At 49.0% G+C, this 22,050-nt stretch overlaps 1 protein-coding gene across 1 annotated transcript; it reads right to left on the bottom strand.

The window, feature by feature from the left end:
- Window positions 1-2,192: 2,192 nt before the first annotated feature.
- GSC (goosecoid homeobox) lies at window positions 2,193-3,735 on the bottom strand (the record flags this gene model as incomplete). Its single annotated transcript, XM_082834542.1, has 3 exons — window positions 2,193-2,348; window positions 2,665-2,924; window positions 3,381-3,735. 3 exons carry the CDS (start codon window positions 3,733-3,735, stop codon window positions 2,193-2,195), a joined length of 771 nt encoding a protein of 256 aa, XP_082690668.1.
- Window positions 3,736-22,050: the final 18,315 nt, after the last annotated feature.

Here is a 22,050-nt window from a genome sequence, read left to right as displayed (position 1 = left end):
TACAGAAGGGGTGCCAGGCAGGCAAGGCTCTCCCCCTGGGAGTCTGATATCCGACGAGGAGGTACCATAATGGCCATTGCAAGATTCATTTGAAATTAATGGACCAGCTTCTTTGAGTATTTCTCACCAGAACTGACATTAGTGGAAACATTTCCAATTACAATATACGACTTACGTGGGCGAAGATGCCGTCTCCCCTTTATTTCTTACAAGCTGAATGTTGTTAAAAAGTATTTAACCTTTCTGAACCTTAGGTTCCTCGTCTGTAAAACGGTGAAAACATTCCCCATCTCAGAGTACATGAAAGGTAAAATGACATAACGTACATAAATCTTGAAGTGCTGTGTCTGACATAATGTCATAATCACATTAAGAAAAAATAAGTAGCCATGAAAGATTCCCCCGTACTAGGTGTCATTGTACCTTTAATGAGATAGATAGTGCCTCACGTCCACAACCCCCCTGAAAGGCAGACGCTATTACTGTGCCCATTTTACAGTCATGGAAGGTGAGGCACAGCGGGGCGTTCAGTCATTTGCCCAACGTCACAAATGACGGAGTCTGGAGAGGAACCAAGGCAATCTTGCCCCTTGAGGCAGACCTGGTCTCCAAACTGCTACCCACCTCCTTCATTTAGGGATCCTCTTTATTTAAAAGGTGCTGTTTGGAAGCCACCCCTTATTTCCTAAGTGTTTTCACCTGCTCCAAGAGTCACTTCTACCTTTTAAACCTGATAAACGCTGAAAAAACAAAACAAACAAAAAAAACTACTGCTTCTTGTAAAAGAAAAAAAAAAGGTTACTTTGTGTGCGCTGTGCTACTTGCCAGAGGCCGCCCAGGAGAAGGGAAGAGCTCACCTCCTTGGCAGCAGACACGTCGGGACACCCTCTGAACCTGAGCTTCCTTGTCTATAAAATGGATTTAGTGTAAACCCAATAAAGTTTATCACATTAAAAGCCATTCCTGCTGGCCCTTGGCCTCCACTCCATCCTCCCCATGGTCTGGAGAGAACCCTACGGAATGCATGCTCTCACCTTCGCCCCCAGCGCTTCTCCAAGCACCGGGAAGCTTCTACAGGCCTTTCCAAGCTACTGACCAGCGCCCCAGCCTCTCCGGGGCTTCTCCTACTCTGGCCTCATCAGGGGCAGAGCAGAGACAGTAGGCAGAGAAAGCCAAAGGCTCAGCACTCCCACCTCACTATGACTCTGCCACAGCCGCTGGCTGCTCTAGGCCCGGTAGGCAGACAGAATGCAGGGCTCAGAATGTGCACCTGGTCATCCCAAACTCCCAGGGAGAAGCACGATGCCCCCCCACCCCCGCCCCGGCACCGGCAGGCTCCTCACCGGGCTCTTGGGCGCACAGCAGGGCTGTGGGGCAGAAACTTTCACCAGGGAGGAGGTGAGCGGCGAGAGAGACCAGCAAAGATCCAGGAAAGCTTCTGGAGAGAGGGCATGCCTGCCTAATTGCACGCGGACCCGCCGCCTTAGGTCTGGGGATTCGCGGGAGCAGGGCCGGGTAAGCAGCCTAAACGGACTCTGGAGACGCTCCCAGGATCCGTCAGCTCCAAGCAGATCCTGCTCATCCGCTATCCCATGGGCAGCAAGGAGGGAAAAGGTCCTGGCTCTCCCCACGGGCGAGGGGGAACAGCCTGCTCGCAGGGACAACGCTACCGCCCCCAGTGCCGGCAGTGCCACTCTCCACCCCTGCCCGGAAACCTACAGACGAAGTTTACACCAGGACGCCCGGTCCTGTGACCATTCGTACCCAGACCTTCTGTCTCCCTTTTTTCTTTTTTTCCTTTTTTGGGCAGGTCAGAGCTGCGCGGTTTTCCTTTTGAAGCTATAGACTAACTAGATTTCTTTTTGTGTGGGCCTCAGATGGTGCTGGCGGTAGGGTACGAAATACAGAATGTGGCCCGTCTACATCGCCGTCACTTTATTGTATTGTCACCGTTAATTTAACTATAAATACTACGGTGGGGAGTGAGTCGCCGGCGGCCTCGGACTTCGGGGCAGCAAGTCCCGGCGCGGCCCGACCCCAGGCGCCCACCCTCCGGACGGTACACTATTTACAGCTCCTCGTTCCTCTTTCTCGACCCCCCTCCCGCAAGGCAGCGCGTGTGCAAGAAAGTAGCATCGTCTGGGTGTGCAAGTCCTTCGAGTTAGGCAAGGGCCACGGCCGGCCCGCGGCCGTCAGCTGTCCGAGTCCAAATCGCTTTTACCTTCCTCTTCCCTCTTCTCAGGCGACGCCTTCGACGACGTCTTGTTCCACTTCTCGGCGTTTTCCGACTCCTCCGACGAGGACCGCTTCTGCCGCCTCCATTTGGCGCGGCGGTTTTTAAACCAGACCTGTTGCGCAACGGAGGACAAAAAAACGGTTAGGATCAAAGGCGCGCCCCCGCCATGCCCGGGCACCCCCGGGACGACCCCGGCGTGGAGAGGGAACCCGGGGACCCCGCGCGCACGCCATCAGAAGGAGACCCGCTCCCGCTTCCGTATTTTCATCCAACTTCCTGGGCCTAAAGCGCCCTCCAGTAGCCTCCAGGCCGCTGCTGGGATGTTTTTAAAGAGCAAGGAGACCCAAGGAGAGCTGAGCAAACCCGGCTGGAGCCTTATTTCGCTGGGAAGGGCCATGGAGCGCGCCCCGGCGGGGTCCCGCGCCTACCTCCACTTTCTCCTCGCGGAGGTGCACCTTCCGGGCCAACTGCTCGCGGGTACCCACGTCTGGGTACTTGGTCTCCTGGAAGAGGTTCTCCAGAGCTTCGAGCTGCTCGTCGGTGAAGATGGTGCGGTGCCGCCGCTTCCGCCGGCAATGCAGCTGGTTGAGGAGCTGCAGCTCGGTGCGCGACAGGGTGCCCACGTTCATGTAGGGCAGCATCTGGTGCGGCACAGGGGACACCAGCACCGAGCCGGGGCCCTCGTAGCCTGCGACAGAGTAAGGCGTACGGTCAGCCGCCTCCGTTGCCACCGCGCGCGCACACGCCCGCCCGACACCCACTCCGGATTTAAAATCGTCAGCAAGGGGGTGCTGGGAATTGAGGGTGCGCGGAAAACAGGGTGTGAGGAACCGGGGGACCGTGCGACCGCGTCCACCCGCACACGCCCAAAGCCGGTTAGGGAATCCTAAAAGGCTAAATTCTAAAAGTCTCCTCCACGCAGGCACTGTTACAGTCTCCGCTAACTCTCGCCTAAAGTTTGCAGCAAGTGTGCAAACGCCTGCGCCCGATCCACGAAAAGACGGGGGTCGGGTGGGGGCAGATTTTCAAGAGGAGAAAAGTTTGTGCAAAGTGAAAAAGGCGAGCACCACCGCCCACCCACGTCCCAGGGGCTGAGGACCGCAGCCGGCCGCCGAGGCCGAGGCCGGCGCGAGCGCGACCCTACCTGGGGGCGTCGGGACGCAGGAGCACTGCTGGGCACCCAGCGGCGGCACGGCCCCGCAGCAGGCCGGGCCCACGGGTGCCGCCTGCACGTGCAGCTGCCCGTAGAAGTAGTTGTTGTAGCCCAGGCGGGAGCCTCCGACCGCAGCCGGGAGGCCTGCGCCGCCGGGGGCCACGGGGCGCGGGTAGAAGGCGCCATAGTCCGAGGAGGCGCCGCCGCCGGCGCCGTAAAGCGAGTCCCCGTGCAGGGCCGGGAAGACGACGGGAGCCGCGGCGCTGGGCGCCACCGGCAGCACCGAGTCCTTGCAGCGCGGCCGGGCGGCCAGGATGTTGTCGATGCTGAACATGCTGGCGGGCATCCCCAAGCCCCGCGCCGGGACCGGGGGGCGGCGGGGACGCGCCGAGGAAAAAGCCTCAAAGTGGGGGGGGTCCACGCTCCTCCCGCGGCGGACCAAACCGAAAGAGAGCGCCGGCGAGCGCGCAGCCCCGCGCCCCTCCCCGCCCCCTGCGTCCGCTCTCCCTCCTCCCGCCCTCCCCTCGCTGCAGCGTTTGCCGAACTCAACTCGCGGGTAGGACGGAGTTTAGACCAGCTGAACCTCTTGTTGGTTTTATACTGAGTCGACGTCATCCTGGATTTAGTTCCTGGTAATATGCAGATGACAAACAGAACCAGATTTGGCCCTTTCTGTTCCTTTGGGTGGGGGGGCTTGAACAGAGGGGGAGGGGAAGAGGTGCCAAGGGGAGGGGGCTACGGGGGCCTGAAAATAGATTGTGGATTGCGAATTAATGAAATTAACCTAATCTTTTCCATTCAGCCGCCCCGCCGCGGGCCGGCGGAGCTGGGCGGGCGTCCTAATTGCCCCGGTTAATCTCATTAATTCCACCGTGAGGCCGCCGTTAACAACTCCCTCTGCCGACCTCTCCGCCCCCCACCTTTTTTCCTCAGATTGGGTCCTATTACTGGGTGCAATTTCCTCTCCATGAAACTCAAATTCATTGTGGCCAGTTTTACTTTGGGGCTACATTTTTCTTTTCCTTTCGGGATGTGTTTTGTTTTAGAAAATGTGAGGGGCTGCGGCCTCAATCAAGCGAGATTGAAATTCTGCTCTTCCTTCGGCCCCCATGCACTGGCCGCCTAATTTCACCTCTGTTTTTTATCTTGACATCCTCTCCCGAATGGAATTGGTTAACCCCCTAAAAAAACCCTTTTGTTTTTGCAAACGCCAAAATTTGTAATGACAAAACGACGAAAGAAGTGCATCGTGGTTCTTAATTGTGTGTATATATATATATATATGTGTGTATATATATACACATATATATATGTATATACACATATAGATAGATTTTTTTTTTTTTTTTTTGCAGTCACTTTGGGTCTGAAAACTAGCATAGCAGTCCCTAGGCCCTTACACAGCGGAGACCAAATTCATCCACTAATTTAAAATTCTCCACCCAGAGTAGCAATCAGAAGCGATGCTTCCAACTGCCTCCTGCGTGGGTGTCAGTAGGTTTCGTGTTTGTTTGTTTTTTAATTTGTTTTTTTTCGGAAGTAGGGTGTCTTCTCCCTTAACCGTTTTTGTTTTCAGTGCAAAATACAAAAAATGGGACTTGAGGGATTCTCTATCCCCTTTCCCAACAATTGAATCGCATTTTTCCCTTTCGACTTGCTGGTTCCCTGACTGGGACAGGCCCCCTAAGGCCCCCCTGGCAGGCCTAAGCTGGGATCCCTGGGCCCCGGTGGCCTGGCCGAAGTTCGGCTCTGCTCTCGGCAGGCGGCCACGGTGATTTGCCGGATCCTCGGTGCGTCACGGCCCGTCAGCCGGAGCTGCTGGAGGCGCGTCCGGTCCACGACTGAGCGCAGGCGGCCGAGCGCCCTGCGAGAAGGTAGGACACGCTGAGCGCGGAACGAAAGCAGCCCCCGAGGTCCTTCGAGCCCGGCGCAAGTCCCGGTCTTGCAGAGCTGTGCTTTCTCGGCCTTTCGCGCAGGCAACTCCGGCCACTCCAGGGGAAAGGGCAGTGCCGGGCCCAGGCGAGACTGCCTAGCGCCGGGGTACCGGGGCACCTCGGGTTTTCCGAAGGATGGCCGACTTTAACTCACGCCCATTTTTCGCTATTTCTTACTGGCTCATTAACCTGGGGCCCCAGCAAGAGTATCTGAAGTCGCCGCACTACGGCTAAGTATGTGGGCTGCCTCCTGCGTGGTTCTGGGGCAAAGGGGAAAGGGTACTTAATTGCTGGTTTCGGGTCAGAGGAGAGATTGCGCGGAGGCTTGGTCCTGCCCGTCCGTAGAACTCCGGAGGCGCGCAGCACTGATCGGCAGAAGTTAGGCGGTGGCGCTTCTCCTCCTGGGCCTCCCCGCGTGGACCTCGGCGCCCTCATGCCCACCCGCTCACCCGCTCGTGGCTTGAGAGCTTTGCTTCCATGAGTGCTGAGCAACTTAGAAGTGGTTGTAGGAGGAGATTAGGGTAGGACGCAGATGGGTCTCAATTTGAGGATGCGCTGGATTTTTTTTTTTTTACAATAACTCCCAGAGGAAGGAGTGTAACCCCCCCGCCCCCGCCCAGAGAGGTCAGATCTAGGGAAAGAAGTGTATCGCCTCTCCCTCTCCCACTAACCAGGGATGGAGGCTTTTTTTTTTTTTCCCTGTTCTTAAAGACTTAAAAATCACCAGGTAGGTTCTGGACACACACATTCCCCGCCAACCTTTTCCGAGTTTAATTCTACAGGGCAAATGATGGAACACGACTAGAGGCTGCACCTTTAGCAGGGACTCTGGCTGCGTTTGTGTTCGTGGCTGGGCGCACGCGGCGGTGCGCGCGCGCGCGTGTGGCTCTTTCAAGACCTTTGATGAGTCAGGCATTGGCAGAAGTACAGTGGGAAAGCGGGGCGTATTCCTCGTGGGTTTCTGCAAGAGTGCTCGGAGCAGCACCACGCAAAGACTTCAGCTTCAGGTCTCAGAGTGCCTCCGAATTTTTAAATAAGGCAACCTCCTCTCTTACTTGCAACATGCCGTCCTGCCTCCTTCCACTGGGCACAGAGTTCTCTTTAATAATCAGATTTAGCAAAGCCCTAAGCTTCACCCCTTGTTTTACTGCAGCCTTCCCGCTGTGCCATCCGATTCCTGGAAGGAAGAGCAACGGTACAGAGAGTCTGGAGCGTCAGAGTTCTAGACCTAACGTTGCCACCTTGCAAATCATCCTTCCTCTCCAGGCCTCAGGTGTTTTAGTTATTGAACCAATGCCAACCTTCATTGGGTCCCTTACAACCCGAACACTTAATGAGGCTGGGCAGTTGTCCCCCGTTTGCCAAGGAGACTGAGGGTGGAATTAGAAGCATTTCTAGAACTTTTCATTGGGACAAAGGAGCCTGCTGTCCCCACCCCCACCTGAGGGCAGGGTCTCTGTATCAGCCAGGTCTAAGATGAGGAAATGCAAGGCTGAAGGCTCTGTCTTGCCGTGGGTAGTGGCTTTCCGGGAAGAAGTCACAGGGACTCCGAGGACACCCCACTCCCGTTATTCGGCGGGCTCTCGCGGGGAGCTCACCCCGGTGCGATGGGGCCTCTTCCTCCAGGTTGCCCCTCGATCCAAAGAGGCTCCTCTGAGGCGGTAGGGAGGCGAGTAGCCGTGGAAGGCAGTCAGGGGCGCTGCGCCTCCTCCGCGGGGCCGAAACCCACAAGTGTCCACAACGCACTAAACAAACAATCAGTAGCCTCGCGTTGCTCGGTGCCATTGGAATAACAAATACGACGCACGCAAATTGCCTGCTTCGTGTTGCTAAGCGATTGTTTGTCGCCCTGCAAGCGCCGCTCAGCATGGGAGGGCCAGGAGCGTCTGGAGGGGCCGGCGAGCGCTTAGATCGGAAATGCGGTAAACACGCTCCTGATTTTCCCTATTATCACCCAAACACGATTTCACACAAAGCAATCACCACGCAGAAGTCTATGAAAATGTGTTTGTTGAGGATTCAGTCGCCCTGGTAATAGCCCTCATTTTTAAAATATTAAAGAATAGATCAGCGGATTCCACATGCATAAGGTATATTTGCGGTTCAGCATCTATCAAGACGCTTTTGCACTGCGATCATCCTTAAATTGATTCACAGAGCGTAGATTAAACTGCTTCTCTGATTTCAAACCGAGTGCCCAAGTTTGGAGTGTGCATCTGGGTGTCTCCTCCTGCCCAAAGATATTTCATGGAGAAAACTGTTGTCCCGCTACCCATACACACACACACACACACACGCGCGCGCGCGCACACACACACACACACACACACACACACACACACGGCTATAAAAAGAAAAATGTATATGTGGCCCCAGCTTCTTACGGTTCGTTCCAGGAACTTTCTTTTCTTAATTCTTTCAGCCTCTTGCCCGGTCACAGAGCAGAGTTCACAATCAGATGCGTTTAAGTAGGATTTTTCGTGGCACGTGCAAAAATCTGGCGTGTCCTTTTCAAAGGTACGGAGCCCCCTCGCAGGGCGAATTAGCCGGGTCAGAGGAATGGGAACAATGCGCAGACCCGGTTGCAGCCAGGGCGCAGCGTAGAGACCCGCGCAGTCTGCACAGCGCTTATCGGTTTTATTGTTTACATTTGGACTTAAAAAAAAAAAAATCCAGTGTCTCGAAACCAGTGCGCAAAACCCGCTCCACCGCCCTGCTGCTCCCTCGAAGACACCTTCGGGAGCCCCAGGGGTTTTCCGTGTGAGGTTGGGTGGAAGGAGTTGAACACGAAGAGCAAATGCCACCCCACTAAGGGGAAGCGCTTAAGAGGGCTGGGTCTCCGGCTTTCAGCCCGACTTAGGGAAGCTTGCTGGCTGCATTTTGCTGGGGGTTTTGGAACTTCCAAATAAACCCACCTAGCCCCTAAGGACAAAATAATCAAGGTGTTAGGAAAACTCATAACACTGCGGGAGAAGGAGAGGGTGTCGAAAAATGACGCGTTCCCAAGGCATCAGGAAAAAAAAAAAAAAAAGCTCTAGTTTTCCAGGGTTGCAGAAATCCACTTTCAGCCGAGCTATTTACCAAAGTTTGTTTCAAAGTGACTGCGCCGTTGCTTTTGCAAATCACAGAATGCAAATGACGATAATTTCTTCTCAGTGGAAATTTCTCTTGAAATGATTAGCAGAGTCAGTCATTTGAAAATTAGAGCGATTGCACAGACGGTTCCCAAAGCCCCTCGCTAACCGATATCAGCTTCTAAAGTTTTCATTCATGTAAACCTCATTAATGAAGATCTTTTATTTAAACGTCAAGGGGATTGGAAATTTAGAGTAAATTATGAAGCTTGTATGTCTAGCCAAGTCATGGGTCAAATGCATTTGTGAAAAGCTGCTAAAAGAGCATATGGTTTTGAATTTTTCTACAATGACTAGTGTTTAAATAAATTGCTTGTACTGCTTAACTTCATGTGTAATTTTGACAGAAATTGGCCTATAGCCTTTTGATATGTAAACATTTCAGCCTTTTATGCGGTATAAAAAAGACACTTGTTTTTTAGGATCAGTTCAGGCAGAGTCACCCTGTAATTCAGAAAGCTGGCACCCTACCATTACATTCTCGCTAGATTTCAACTTTCAAGTGGCAGCCTCAGGGAGAAAAAAAAAAGGAAGGAAGGAAAGAAAGAAAGAGGATATTTCAAAAGCAATGTCCATTTGGGATTAAAAGCTGCACATGAGGTGAGAACGTGCCACTTACTATCTGAGAGAAATGGATAAGCCATAGTTATTAAAGAACATTTTATGTCATCTTTCTTTAAACCGGCCTGGCTGAGGGGACACTTAAGCAGAGCTGGGACTGACTGGCATGTCATTAAATGCTTGTTTTAGTCCAACACACAAATAGGTGTTAAAAATCTAGGTATCACTTCAGGATGCTACCAGCGAAATGGTTCCATGTCACATTAAGATGCAAAAAAAAAATCACTCAGTCTCGGAGGAGAATCATCCTGGGCACAAAATCACTGGACACAAATTACAGCACTGAGCCATGCACGGGGGTCTTTCAGGGTGGGAGGCTCCTGCTGGGGGGTGCAAAGCTGGCCCAGGGCACAATTAAGAGACTGCTCTGGGCTGCCAGGGTTCCTGAAACAGGTATAAATCTGCATAAACCCATTTGTTGTATCCGCCCCCCATAAATAAGTGTTGGAATGTGGATTGGAGGGTGGGTTGCTCAAGTGCTAGACGGGGCTACACATTGACTTCTGGATCCAGGTGGCAGGGCTAAGGCTGCCCCTTCCCTTCTGTTCTCCGGGTCCTGCCCATACGTATCCTGCAAGTCAGCTTTGTCATATACAGACTTTCTGAGAGACATCGCCCCTTCTGTGAAGTTTTGGAGGAACTGGGGGGAGAGAGAACAGGAGGCAACGGAGTGTCTCTCTGTATACATTTGAGCCTTCAGAGCAAACTGAGATTCTCTTTGTAAAGATGGTGCTGGGGAGAAATGTAATTAAGAAAAAAGACTGGCTGAGAGAGAGACAGCAGGAGGTATTTTATTTACATTTTTTATTCATTCCAACACATCAGCTTGTGGTCAGCAAACCGGAAAGAAAGGACATATTTCATGACATGAAGAAGGCACCAAGCGGGTGTTTTTGTTTTTTTTTCTAAACGGTCTACACTCCTGCCTAACCTTTCTGTCCATTTTGAAATGAATAAGGATAATTTGTTTTTCCTTTGCTGTACTTTTAAAGTTATTGGAAAAACAATTGATTTGCTAATAAAATAGTTCTGAAGCTTTTAGCTGATTAACTTTGAGAAACTTACCCCCCAAAATGTATTCGTGATCAAAGTTAGCTAGGCAAGATCTGTATTTTGGGTAAAAGAGGGACGCTTAAGACTTAAAAGATAATTTGCGAAATTGAGGGGGCTTTTTTTTTTTTGAAGGAAAGAACATTGTAAAATAAACTGAAAATTATAAAAAAAAGATAGCCATGCCTGGATGGCCACGTTACGTGTATAAAGCTATGGATCTAGAAAGGTTAGTATCAGTAAAGATATGTGTAATGTGGAACTTCGTTATTGTATTCATCTTTTTAAAGAACACTCGATAAAATGGTCATTTGCTGGTACGTCATCTTAAGATCTGGACTGAAATTTATATTAGATAGCATTGTTGATTCTTTTTAAACATTGGAGTAAGGAAACTAGCAAGCACATTCCCAGATGTGTCTTGTTCTTCAAAGTAGTCACCGGAGGAGACTCCAACATCTCTGTGTGTCCGTGGTTTTGAATAGTTTTCTGAACTTCTAGAAGGGCACTTGCTTGGGCCCATTAATTCCCGTCTGCTTTTTAAAGAAGCAGCTAGACTCCCTTGCCCACTGGTTAGATGCAGAAATCAAGCCTTCCTTAGACTGAACAGTCAGGTAGAGTCATGGGAAGTGGAGACAGACAAACAAAGCCATTTTCAGAGGTCACTGGTCATGTCACCTGCTCAGTCCCACCACCCGAAGGATCTGATGCTGTGACCCAGCTATAGCCTGGCCTTGCCATGGGCAGAGGAGGCTGAGCCCTTACCAGCCTGTCTGGATAATTCGGTGCTTCTCTGCTTGCCTGTGATGGGAAAAAGGAGGAGAATTCTCAGGAAGAGCCTCAGCTTTCAGTCTGACTTGTGTTGGGGCTTTCATGTCTTTTCTTTAGCCAGGAGATGAGGAATTTGGGGACCTACCACCTTCCTCACTTTCTCACATTGGCATCCCCTCCTCCCTCAACCCCTTGCTCCTTCATTTTTGTACACTGATCATTTCTGGGCCAGTCGATTCCAAAGCCGCTCCCTGGTCAGCTCCTTTCTGGAGTTGGTGTGCGTTTTCTTGTTTGGGGTATCTACCTGCAGTCAGGGACAAAAACTGAAAGATGCTTGATCCACGATGAGAATTTGGTTTCACTTAGCAGTAAAATTCTTTCTGCAGACCAGAAGGTCTTGGTTTTAAAATCACAAGAGTCTATCTCCCATGTCATTGGGTTGGTGTAATTTATGTATTATGTGGGGAAAGTATGTTGGTAGTAATGATAGCTTGGGGAATTCAGTATACGAGCCAAATGTAGGACAGTTGAGCTGAAAAGACCCCTCTCGTCTACATGATACCTCGCAGGATTTTTTTTAAAATAGGTCCCCAAAGAACGTTTCATTCCCCTCTCAGAAGGTTTGTAGATAGAGTCATTTTTGGTTCTGCCGGGTAGGTCAACACAATATTTGCAAATGAAATGGTGATGGCAAGACACATTCATGCCCAACTAATGACAATACTTGCTCTGAAACTCTAGAATTCTGGAATTATTTGGATCTTAAAGTGTCTCCGGTTGACTTTGAGACAGCAACATAAGTTTTTGATAATGCTATCCACATTCTGATTTAAGCCGTGGCCATTCTTTCTCTCTCTCTTTTTTTTTTTTTTTCCAAAACCCTCAGAAAGTAGCTTTTTCCAAGTTAAACTGCGTTGATCCAGTGAATGTTTGACTTCAAATAATTTTTAAAATAACTTGTTCACCGTTCAAGTCCTTCAATAAAGGAGGAGCAGAGGAGTAAAGTTGCTTTGAAAAGCAACTCTGCTTGGCAAAGGAATTCCAGCACTTCTGACAAAAGATGGATATTGAATACGTGTGGCGAATGCCCCCACTCTGTATTTCAGGGAAGTTCTTTATTGAATACTTCTCGCTCACAAAGCCGGAGTCGCTGTGAAATCTCACTCCTCGGATCTCTGTCGGGGCTGAACTAGCCTCCCAACCTAGTAACAAATTGCCTTTATATGGGTTCATGTTCTAACTGAGAGCAAACATCTGCATCCCAGGGCATCAGGCCATAGAACCTGGTATGAGGGCTAGCCATGACCATGCTAATCTGGTTGTTCCAGAAAATGGAGCAAATGGACCTGGCACAAAATTCTGAAAGTCCTGCCCAAAAGGAAGGGTGAAGGAGGGGGCCGTCTCTGTGTGCTCAGTGGATGGCCACTGCCTTCCTGGGAGGTGGGCCCTGTTACTGTCTCCTGTTACAGGTAGGACACCAAGGTCAGATCAGGTCCTTTAGTCTGCCCAAGTCTTCCAGCTGAGGTCTGGATTTGAACTCAGCTCTGTTTAGCTCCAAAGCTATCTTCTTGGTCTCATATTATGCCAGTAAAACAAGTGAAATGCCCAGCTCCTTGGCCTGGCATGCAAGACCTTTTGCTCCTGGGGACCAAGTACTTTTCCTGCCTTTCTTCCCACTGTTGTCTGTCAGGACTCCAGCCGTGTGGAAGGCTCCTGCTCTGTGCCACTCTGTCTCTGTGCCTTTGCTGGCTCTGTTCTGTCTTCCTACATGGCCTTCCCCTACTGGCTCTGCACATCCACACTGGCTTCCCTGTCTGGCCGCGTGGATGTGGCCTCTGCCACTCTGAAGACCTTGGGGTCATCGTTGGGGCTTTTCTGTACTCCAGCACAAGTCCCTCTGGAGTCGGAGGTGTCCGACCTGGGACCACACAGGCAGAATCAGCATCAATTCAGCTCTGTATCTCCCACCAGCTGACCCCGGGCCTTGGTGCAGTGAGCGTGCTAAATAGCTCCTTGTTTAAGAATACGGCTTCACCCTTGCCACCTCCCACCAGCACCCCCTCCTGCTTTTAGATCTCTCCAAATTCCAGGCCAAAGACCATTAGCAGGAGAGTGTTAATTAACCACAGTGGGTGCTCTCCTGAAATAGATAAAAAGAAGAGGAGGGAGAGGGTCTGTCCATCTGTCGGCCGAGCAGTTCCCCAGAAGCCGGCTGTGGTCATCACGCAGCCGGCATGTGCCTAGAAGTGGTCAGCCTGCAGGTCACACCTGTGTCCCTTCGGCCACACCTGTATACACTGGCAGGCCGACGGTCACCTTTGAACCTGAGGATGGACACATCCAAGTGGAGTGTCCTTTAGTCATCTGGGTGGGTCCTGAATGAAGAGAGCATGAAGACTCCCCAGGCCAGCCTGGGTTATGTCCCCATTGGAGCCGTCCTTTTCCTGTCTGTGAAATGGGGGGATAATCAGGAAACAAACTGCAGTTCCCTCTCAGCTCAGACACCTGCCACGATCCAACATTAATATGAGTTCTGGCTGCGTTCAGGGAAGACGCATCTCAGTTTCCCAGTGGTAGAGCCTGGAAGGGGCCACATAGGATGTGGGAGCAGAGCTGCCCAGACACAACTGACCCCCCAAAATGTTTCCTCCTGGCCTTGAGTAGTTGAAAAAGGCTGCCTCTTGACACCTCAGCAGTGACATATCGTTGGGAGATCCTCAACCACTTTTTTTTTTTTTTTTTTTTTTTGCGGTACGCGGACCTCTCACCGCTGCGGCCTCTCCCGCTGCGGAGCACTGGCTCCGGACGCACAGGCCCAGCAGCCACGGCTCACGGGCCCAGCCAATCTGCGGCACGTGGGATCCTCCCGGACTGGGGCACAAACCCACGTCCCCGGCGTCGGCGGGCGGACTCCAAACCACTGCGCCACCAGGGAAGCCCCTCAACCACTTTTGAGGGTCCTATTTTAAGACCATGGTTCCCACTCCCTGCCCCTCCACATTGACAAAGAAAGTCAAGGAAAGATCATCGCTTGGTCCAGCAAAAAGAATGATTCCAATGGTGGAACTCTGACACTGGCAGTTCATCTAGTGAGAGAACAGCATTGAGGACTTCCCTGGTGGCGCAGTAGTTAAGAATCCGCCTGCCAGAGCAGGGGACACGGGTTCGAGCCCTGGTCTGGGAAGATCCCACATGCCACGGAGCAACTAAGCCCGTGCGCCACGACTACTGAGCCTGCGCTCTAGAACCCGTGTGCCACAGCTACTGAGCCCGCGTGCCACAACTACTGAAGCCCGCGCGCTCTAGAGCCCGTGCTCCGCAACAAGAGAAGCCATGGCAGTGAGAAGCCCGTGCACCGCAACGAAGAGTAGCCCCCGCTCGCTGCAACTAGAGAAAGCCCACGTACGGCCAAAATTAAAAAAAAAAAAAGGATAGCATTGAGCACTGGCAGAGCTCAACCATCTCTGTCTGATTCCAGAGCTTCTCATCCCCACGGTGGTGGCCGGGGAGAGGATTCTGAGCTGCCAGCTCCATGGGTGGTGTGGCAGCTACAAGTCCAGTCTCTGTTGTTAGGCTGACTCCCAGCTCTTGTACCTACGAGCCGTGTGAACTGGAGAAGTCCTATAATCTCTCTGCGTCTCAGGCTTCAACTCTGTAAAATGGGGATGATCTGACCCCCTTCTTGGGGCTTGTGGGCACTCATCAAACAGCTGTAGGAATGTTTGCAGGCTTAAAGGCCTTAGCACATTAAGGGATTTTCACCATTAAGGCCCCCAGCTCTCCCACAGGAAAAATTAAGGAAGTTATTCATCAAGGGACAGAGAAGCCTAAATATCTGGGGCAGTTTAGACAGTGAGGCCTGGCCTTTGCTCCCTGCATAACAAAAGGCTCAAATCCTATCCTGGGGGAATTTCCAAGGAAAATGATACTTCAGTTAGGAATCACAATTCTCCACTTCTTCATTTGATTCTCAGATTAAAGCAATGGGGGATGGGGAGAAGGGGGTACCACAGGGTAGGGACTAGTAACTCAGCTTTCCTGATGAGGAAACTGAGGGCTAAAGAAGTACAATTACTTGCCGGCTGGGCCTTCTGGTAGCCCTGGGGCTCCTGTCTAGCAGGCCTCCGAGAGTGCAGCCTGGCCTTTGGCTCCTTCAAGGAACAGCCACTCCAACTATTCTTGGGTCAAAATCAAGGTGACTTCCAGTGGTGATGTGTCTGAAAAGCTGCAGGACCACTTGCTGGGAGGGTGAGGTCCTCCTGCAAAGCTGTGCACACCTACCTGCCCAGGTGGAGGTCACCCTTAGCCTATCTCTGCCTCCCAAAAAAGCATGGGGAAACTGCCAGTTTTTAGGTCAGAGTTCAACTGTAATCCACACCTCATCTCTCCTCCCCACCCCCCACACCTACTGACTCTGCCCCAAACCTGTTTTAGTGAAGCATTTATTATTCATAGATTAATGTACTAAGTAAGGGTTAAGATTTAAGACCCCCTAAGTAGATTTACCCTAGAAATCCCCTCCACTCTTACTATACCCAAGGTCTGTGGAAGGATGCTTATGGATAATAAAATTCCTTAGGAACACCCAAGTGTTCACCAGTAGGGTACTCACTAAATAACCAGTGCAAACTCATAGTGGAAACCCCATAGCCATTGAAGGGAATGAGGTAACATACGTGCAACTGATATGAAAGGATCTCTAGAATGGAGGTAGTAACAGAGGCAAGTTGTGGAACCCTTGCATGGTATGACTGTGTGTGTGTACGTATTACATGTACGTGACAGCACTATTTTCCAGGGGTTAATAAATATAAATGAGATAATATTTGGAAGGCATTTAGAACAATGCCTGGGACGTAGTAAGTCTGTACCGTGTTTGAGGAATAAATATAAATGCAAGAGAAAAAAGCAGGCAGGCCCACTCTAGAATTCAGAGTTGTGGCCACCTCTGTGGGGGAGGGGCCGATGATGAAAGGGGGCTCAAGCGTTATCACCGATGTTTTACTTTTGCACAAAGACACGACACTCATGTTTTAATTGTGGTATTAAAATTAAATATGCATCCAAGTAACTCCAAAATATGAAACTCCTCTCCTCTTCTGCACAGGCAGCGTTAGAGGGAAACAGCACCAAGGTCAAACAAACACCTTGAGATGAACCCACCCACCACCCACGCCCCCATCTTCATTTCCTTAACTAACACCTCATCATAGGCAAACAGTATCCTTGGAAATAAGTCCCCCTTGCTAATGACTCACTCCCCTGGCTTCCTGGACAGCAGCTGGGGGAGTGGGGCAGAGGGGAGTGTCCCAAGGAGGCACATTATAGGTTTAAAGTCTTAAGACTGGATTCAAGTCCCCAAATGTGCCCTTCGTATGTGTAAATCACTTCTCCTTCCGGTCTCTGCAGTGGGAACCCCAATCTTTGTATATCTCTTAATTCTTTTTTTAAAGGTACGCATTTTATTGGCTATAAAATATTAAGTTTTGCTGTTTTTGCCACACATGTACATGAGTGTGTCTGATTATCCTCTTCGAACATAACTCTGTGAGTGAAGTTATTTGCTTAAAGGCTACACACATTCAAAAATTTGACTTTTTAAAAAAGTGTGTACCTCTTCATTCTTGAGAAACAAGGGGGGTGCATGTGAGCATAATTATAATTACAATCATCTTTGTCCCTTGGTTACTGACAGTGCCTGGCACTCACAGATGCTCAGTGGATATTTGTGAAACTGAGCTGAAAATAGTTTATATGCAATTAAATTAATGACAAAGGAATTGCTATTATAAAGCCTGAAATTACCATTCTGATCTTTCAAACTCATATTCGCAGTATACTCATTCAGTAGATATTTATCATTTACCTTCCGTGTGCTACGTGCTGGAAAAAAATGATGAAAGTGAAAAAGTCCCTGGCCTCACGGACCTTACATTCAAAAGAGATTCCCAGCAATAAAAACCTATGCCTAAGGAGGAAATAAAACAGGGGATCTTAGCTGCTCAGTGTAGCAAATGGGAATGGGACATTTTAATCACAGTTCAAAGGGTTGCAATGAACAGAGCAACATGTGAGTTATTGGGAGTCACATAGACTCATAACTCAAACGTAGATACCACATGTGATCTCTCTATATGCATATTTGTATATTCTGATAGAGCTTTTTCTAATAAGCCTACCTGATCTTCAATCAGCGAAAGGTCTGTTAGCCGACTGACGATCTTGAGGAACGTAACTTTCATGCCATGAACTCTTGGACCAGCCATCGTACTCAGACCTGAGTTGACCTGAAACTCAAACTCCAGTTTCACCATCTATTAGTTGGGTAATTGGGGTGACAGGGCAAGTTCTCAGGGTGTCTGAGTTCAGATTGCTTGTTCGGACTGCTTTGCGGGTTGCTGCTACATGGGACGGAATTAACATAGGTGCAAGTCCCCAGCACACGTTGGCTCAACAAGGGAGGCGTTCTGGCCTGGGCAGGAGGGACAGCGGCAAGACACCTGTGCCCCTGCAGAGGCAGATCACTAAATTGCGGCCTGGGGAGGAACCCCGAGTGTTCAGATTTAGCATTTACCAAGGCCCTAAATACTTCTAAGGCCGAAGTCGTTGTGTGGAGACTCAATTTGACTCAGAAAATCAACCTAGGTCCTCTTCAAGGGAAGGAGAAAGATAAAGAAGATCTTGATAGTATTTCCTTATCTTTAATATCTTTTAAAGCCCTTTTATCTTGCATTATTATCTCCATTTGCACAAGAGGACCTGAGATCCTGGGAGATGAAGTGATCACACAGATTGTAAAAAAGTAGTAGAAGTATGATGTAAATCCGAATCTGCCCGAAGCCTGTATTCTTTTCATGTGACGCACAGGGAGGTAAGGAGGAAAGGCAGTAGGATGGAAATTTCCAACAAGGGCTTTCGCCTGTTAGTTTGCTTGGGCAGCTTTTGTAACCTCCCCTGATGCTCAGTTTTAACATCTGTAAGATGGGGCTAATAGTGGTCCTGTCCGTATAGATTGTCGTGGGAACTAAAGTTGCTATTTGTGAGTGGCTTTAGCGACATGGTGGTCCCGAGGGATGATGCAATGTGGAAACACATGGGCCTAATTCACAGAAGGCAGACTCTGTGGTTAGAGGAAAGAAATTTATGTTGCTTGTATTGTTTTGTGTTATTTTCTATTTTTATGTTATATTGGAGTATAGTTGATTTATAATGTTGTGTTGGTTTAGTTTCAGGTGTACAGCAAAGTGATTCAACTATAAATCAACATATATCCATTCTTTTTCAGATTCTTTTCCCATATAGATTATTACAGAATACTGAGTAGATTTCCCTGTGCTGTACAGTGGGTCCTTGGTGATTATCTGTGTCATATAGAGTAGTGTGTATATGTTAATCCCAACCTCCTACTTTATTCCTCCCTACGTTGCTTGTATTTTTCTTTATGTGCCCCTGAGAGTGTGACAGATGATAAAGATTACCCTATGGCGACATAAGCCTCAAGATCTCATCACCTGAGCATGAAGGTGCTGAGTGGCCTTTGTGTGCACAGACACATGTGACATCTTAGCCTGGTGTTTAGCAGGTGCTATGGTAGAGTTCATTAAGAGAGCTGGTGAGCAGGTGAGAGCAGGATTTGAACTAGGTGCCTGACTCTGAACAGACGTGGGCAGCTGTCTTCTAGACCATTCTACTTCCTCTGGACGCTGCTGAGACCAGCAGAGAAAGGATTTACGGCAGCACTTTTCAGATTGCTGCTGGCGATGCAATACGTGAGCCTCACAATACGTTTAGCCTCCACCATGTCGCTAAAGCCACTCACTGTCCCCGCCCTTCCCCTCTGCATGACTTAGGACAGGTGGAGTGTTTCAGAGAAGCGGCTGACCGCAGGTATGGGCTGTGGCCAAATCCCATTAGCTCTCTTCCTCTTTGGAAGAGGGCTGTGTGGGGCTGGAGTGCCCAACCAGGCCTGGGGGAGCCGACGGCATGGGCCAACTGACAACCAGGTCAACTGCGCAGAGCTGAGAATGCGGCCCAGCAAAGCTGCTTCCAACAATGGAAGAATGTGCTGGAAACCTGGGTAATGTCACTCATGCCTTGGGACATGGGCAGCCCTCTGCAGAGCAGCAGGCCCGCTCTGTGAGACGTTACTGACCGCTGCAATAATGGGTGCAGTAATGATGGGTGGGGTCCCCCTAGCTTTCCCTGTACCTCTCTGAGGAGGGTCCTGCTGGAGGGACCCCTCATCCCCTGTTGAGTAGCCTGGCTCTCTGGTCCTGGCTCCAACATATTTTGCATAAGTAACGAGCACCCTGGAACATGAAGGAAGCACCTTCAGTGTGAATCAGTTATTCACGCCCCAGGGTCGAGTGGGGTCTGAGCTCCATCGGGGCTGACCCACAGCCTGGGTAGCAGTTTGCATGTCCTTCTCTCTCATGGGCTCAGGTCCCCTGGAGGGCGGAGAAACCGCGGACTTCACAGTTAGACTTCTCCAGGTTCAGCTGTCACCTCTGGCACTTGAAGCCAGAGGATTGGGAATAAATCCCTTTAAGTCTGATTCAGACGCGCTGCGCTCCTCTTTAAAAGGGGAAAAAAGTCACGCCTGCTAGAGCTGGGGTAGAGTGCCGGCTGACAATGGCGTTCGTGTCAGCCTGAAGGCTCAGGCTGCCTTTCAGGTTAGTCTTACAGGTTCCACTCAAGGGTCAGGCTTAGGTCTACAGTGAGGTCAGAGTTAGGGGCCACCACTGGGGGCTTGATGAGTCTTAGAATTAGTTTCGATGGACTTCAGTGACTATGCATCTCCCAGAATTGCTGTAGGGTTAAGCGTCAACTCAGATTCAGTGCTTGGCATTTACTGTAGTTCATCCATCCTAAAATGCACTTTTTCTGTTATCTATATTCTAATGCATCCGATGTTAGGGCTGACTTATGCCTGTGGTGAGCCATAAGTAAATTGGCAAAACATTTGTCTTTCTTTGTACACATAAAATAATGGTGCATCTGACGTTGGATAGCACCTTTGGTTAAGAGAAACACACTGTGCGGTTACTATTCTTGAGCCACCTGCCCTCTGCTTGTACGTGAGTTTGCTCGGATGAGTCACCGAGCCCTCCCTTTGCGATGCCTGGGAGCTCCCATCCCCACTTCAGCGTGTGTCACATGGCATTTTCTGCTCACTACATATTCACATTTTTTCTATGCTACTCCTGTAAGATCCTCCAGGGAAGGAACTGGTCTACTTTCATTCCCACGTGGTCCTGGTCCCCCAGGACCAGGGTCTGATCTGAACCATGGTGTTGGTAAAAGCTGCCATTTATCGGGCATTTGAACAAACAAGGCATTTGCCAGAGGCTTTGCTTTTATATTCTCATTTAATCCTCCTAACAGCCCTCAGAGGTAGGTGTTATTATTATGACCCCAATTGATAGGTGAGGAACCTGAGGCACAAATAGCTTAAGGGGTTTTTCTCAAGGTTACTTTTTTCTTTTTTTTTGTTTGCGGTATGCGGGCCTCTCACTGTTGTGGCGTGTCCCGTTGCGGAGCACAGGCTCCGGATGCGCAGGCTCAGCGGCCATGGCTCACGGGCCCAGCTGCTCCGTGGCATGTGGGATCCTCCCGGACCGGGGCACGAACCCGTGTCCCCTGCATCGGCAGGCGGACTCTCAACCACTGCGCCACCAGGGAAGCCCTCAAGGTTACTTTTTAAATAATGCCCTTGGGGCTTCTTTAAAGACAATTTTTTTTAAATTGCTTTATCAAGATATAATTCACATCCCATAAAGTTTACCCTTTTAAAGTGTACACGTCATTGATTTTTAGTATATTCCCAAGATTGCATAACCATCAACACCATCTAATTTCAAAACATTTTCATTATTCCATGAAGAGATTGCACGCCCATTAGCAGTCACTATCATTCTCTCCCCAAAGCCCCTGGCAAACACTAATCCACTTTCTATGTTTATGGATTTGCCTCATCAGGACATTTCATATATATGGAATCATACAATATGTGACCTTTTGTGTCTGGCTTCTTTCACTTAGCATGTTTTCAAGGTTCCTCTACGTTGTAACCTATGTCAGTATCTCATTCCTTTTTAAGGCTGACTAATATTCCATGGTATGGATAGACCACATTTTTTTATCCATTGGTCAGTTGATGGACATTTGGGTCATTTTCATCTTTTGGCTATTTTGACTAATGCTGCCATGAACGTTTGTGTACAAGTCTTCATGTGGACATACATGTATACCCAAGAGAAGTGAAAACCCAGGAGTAGAATTCCTGGGTCACGTGGCAACTTTATATTTAACCATATAAGGAAATGCCAGACTGTTTCCAAAGTGACTGTACCATTTTATATTCCCACCAACAATGTATGAGGGTCCCATTTCTTCCCCATCCTCACCAGCACTTGTTAGTGTCTGTCTTTGTTAATTGTAGCCATCCTAGTGGTGTGAACTGGTAACTTATTGTACTTCTGATTTGCATTTTCCTAATGACTAATGGTGGTGAGTGTTTGTATATTTGTATATTTTCCTTGGAGAAATATATATATATTTATATATATTTAATTTATATATATATATATTTATATTTAATTTAATTTAATATATATATTTATATTTATATATATTTTATATATATAATATATTTATATTTAATTTAATTTAATATATATATATTAAATATATATATTTATATAAATATAAAATATATTTGTATATTTTCCTTGGAGAAATATCCATTTGAATCCTTTGCGCATTTTTAAATCCGGTTGTTTGTACTGTTGTCGTTGAATTGTAAGAGCTCTTTATATATTCTGGACACAGTTCCCTTATTAGATATGTGATTTGCAAACATATTCTCTCATTCTGTGGGTTCTTAATAGTGCCAAAAAAGATTTCCAAAGTGGTTGTATCATTTTGCATTCCCTTCAGTGCTGAACATTTATGTAGTTTTTAACCTTTATTCACCAGTTTTCAGACTAATGAGCTGGTTCCCTAGTTATACTCCAGGAGAGACCCAATGAGTTCTTTTTTTTCCCCCTTTCCTCTGAGTGTCACAAATTCATGGATTTAAATTTATTTTATGTGTTTCAGTGAAATTCATTTTCTTATTAAGCTCGCATTTTCCATCTTTGGTGAATGCGA

This window comes from Leucopleurus acutus, assembly GCF_964270905.1.
Source record: "Leucopleurus acutus genome assembly, chromosome: 1".
Lineage (NCBI taxonomy): Eukaryota > Metazoa > Chordata > Mammalia > Artiodactyla > Delphinidae > Leucopleurus > Leucopleurus acutus.
This window is presented reverse-complemented; position numbering and strand designations above follow the sequence as displayed.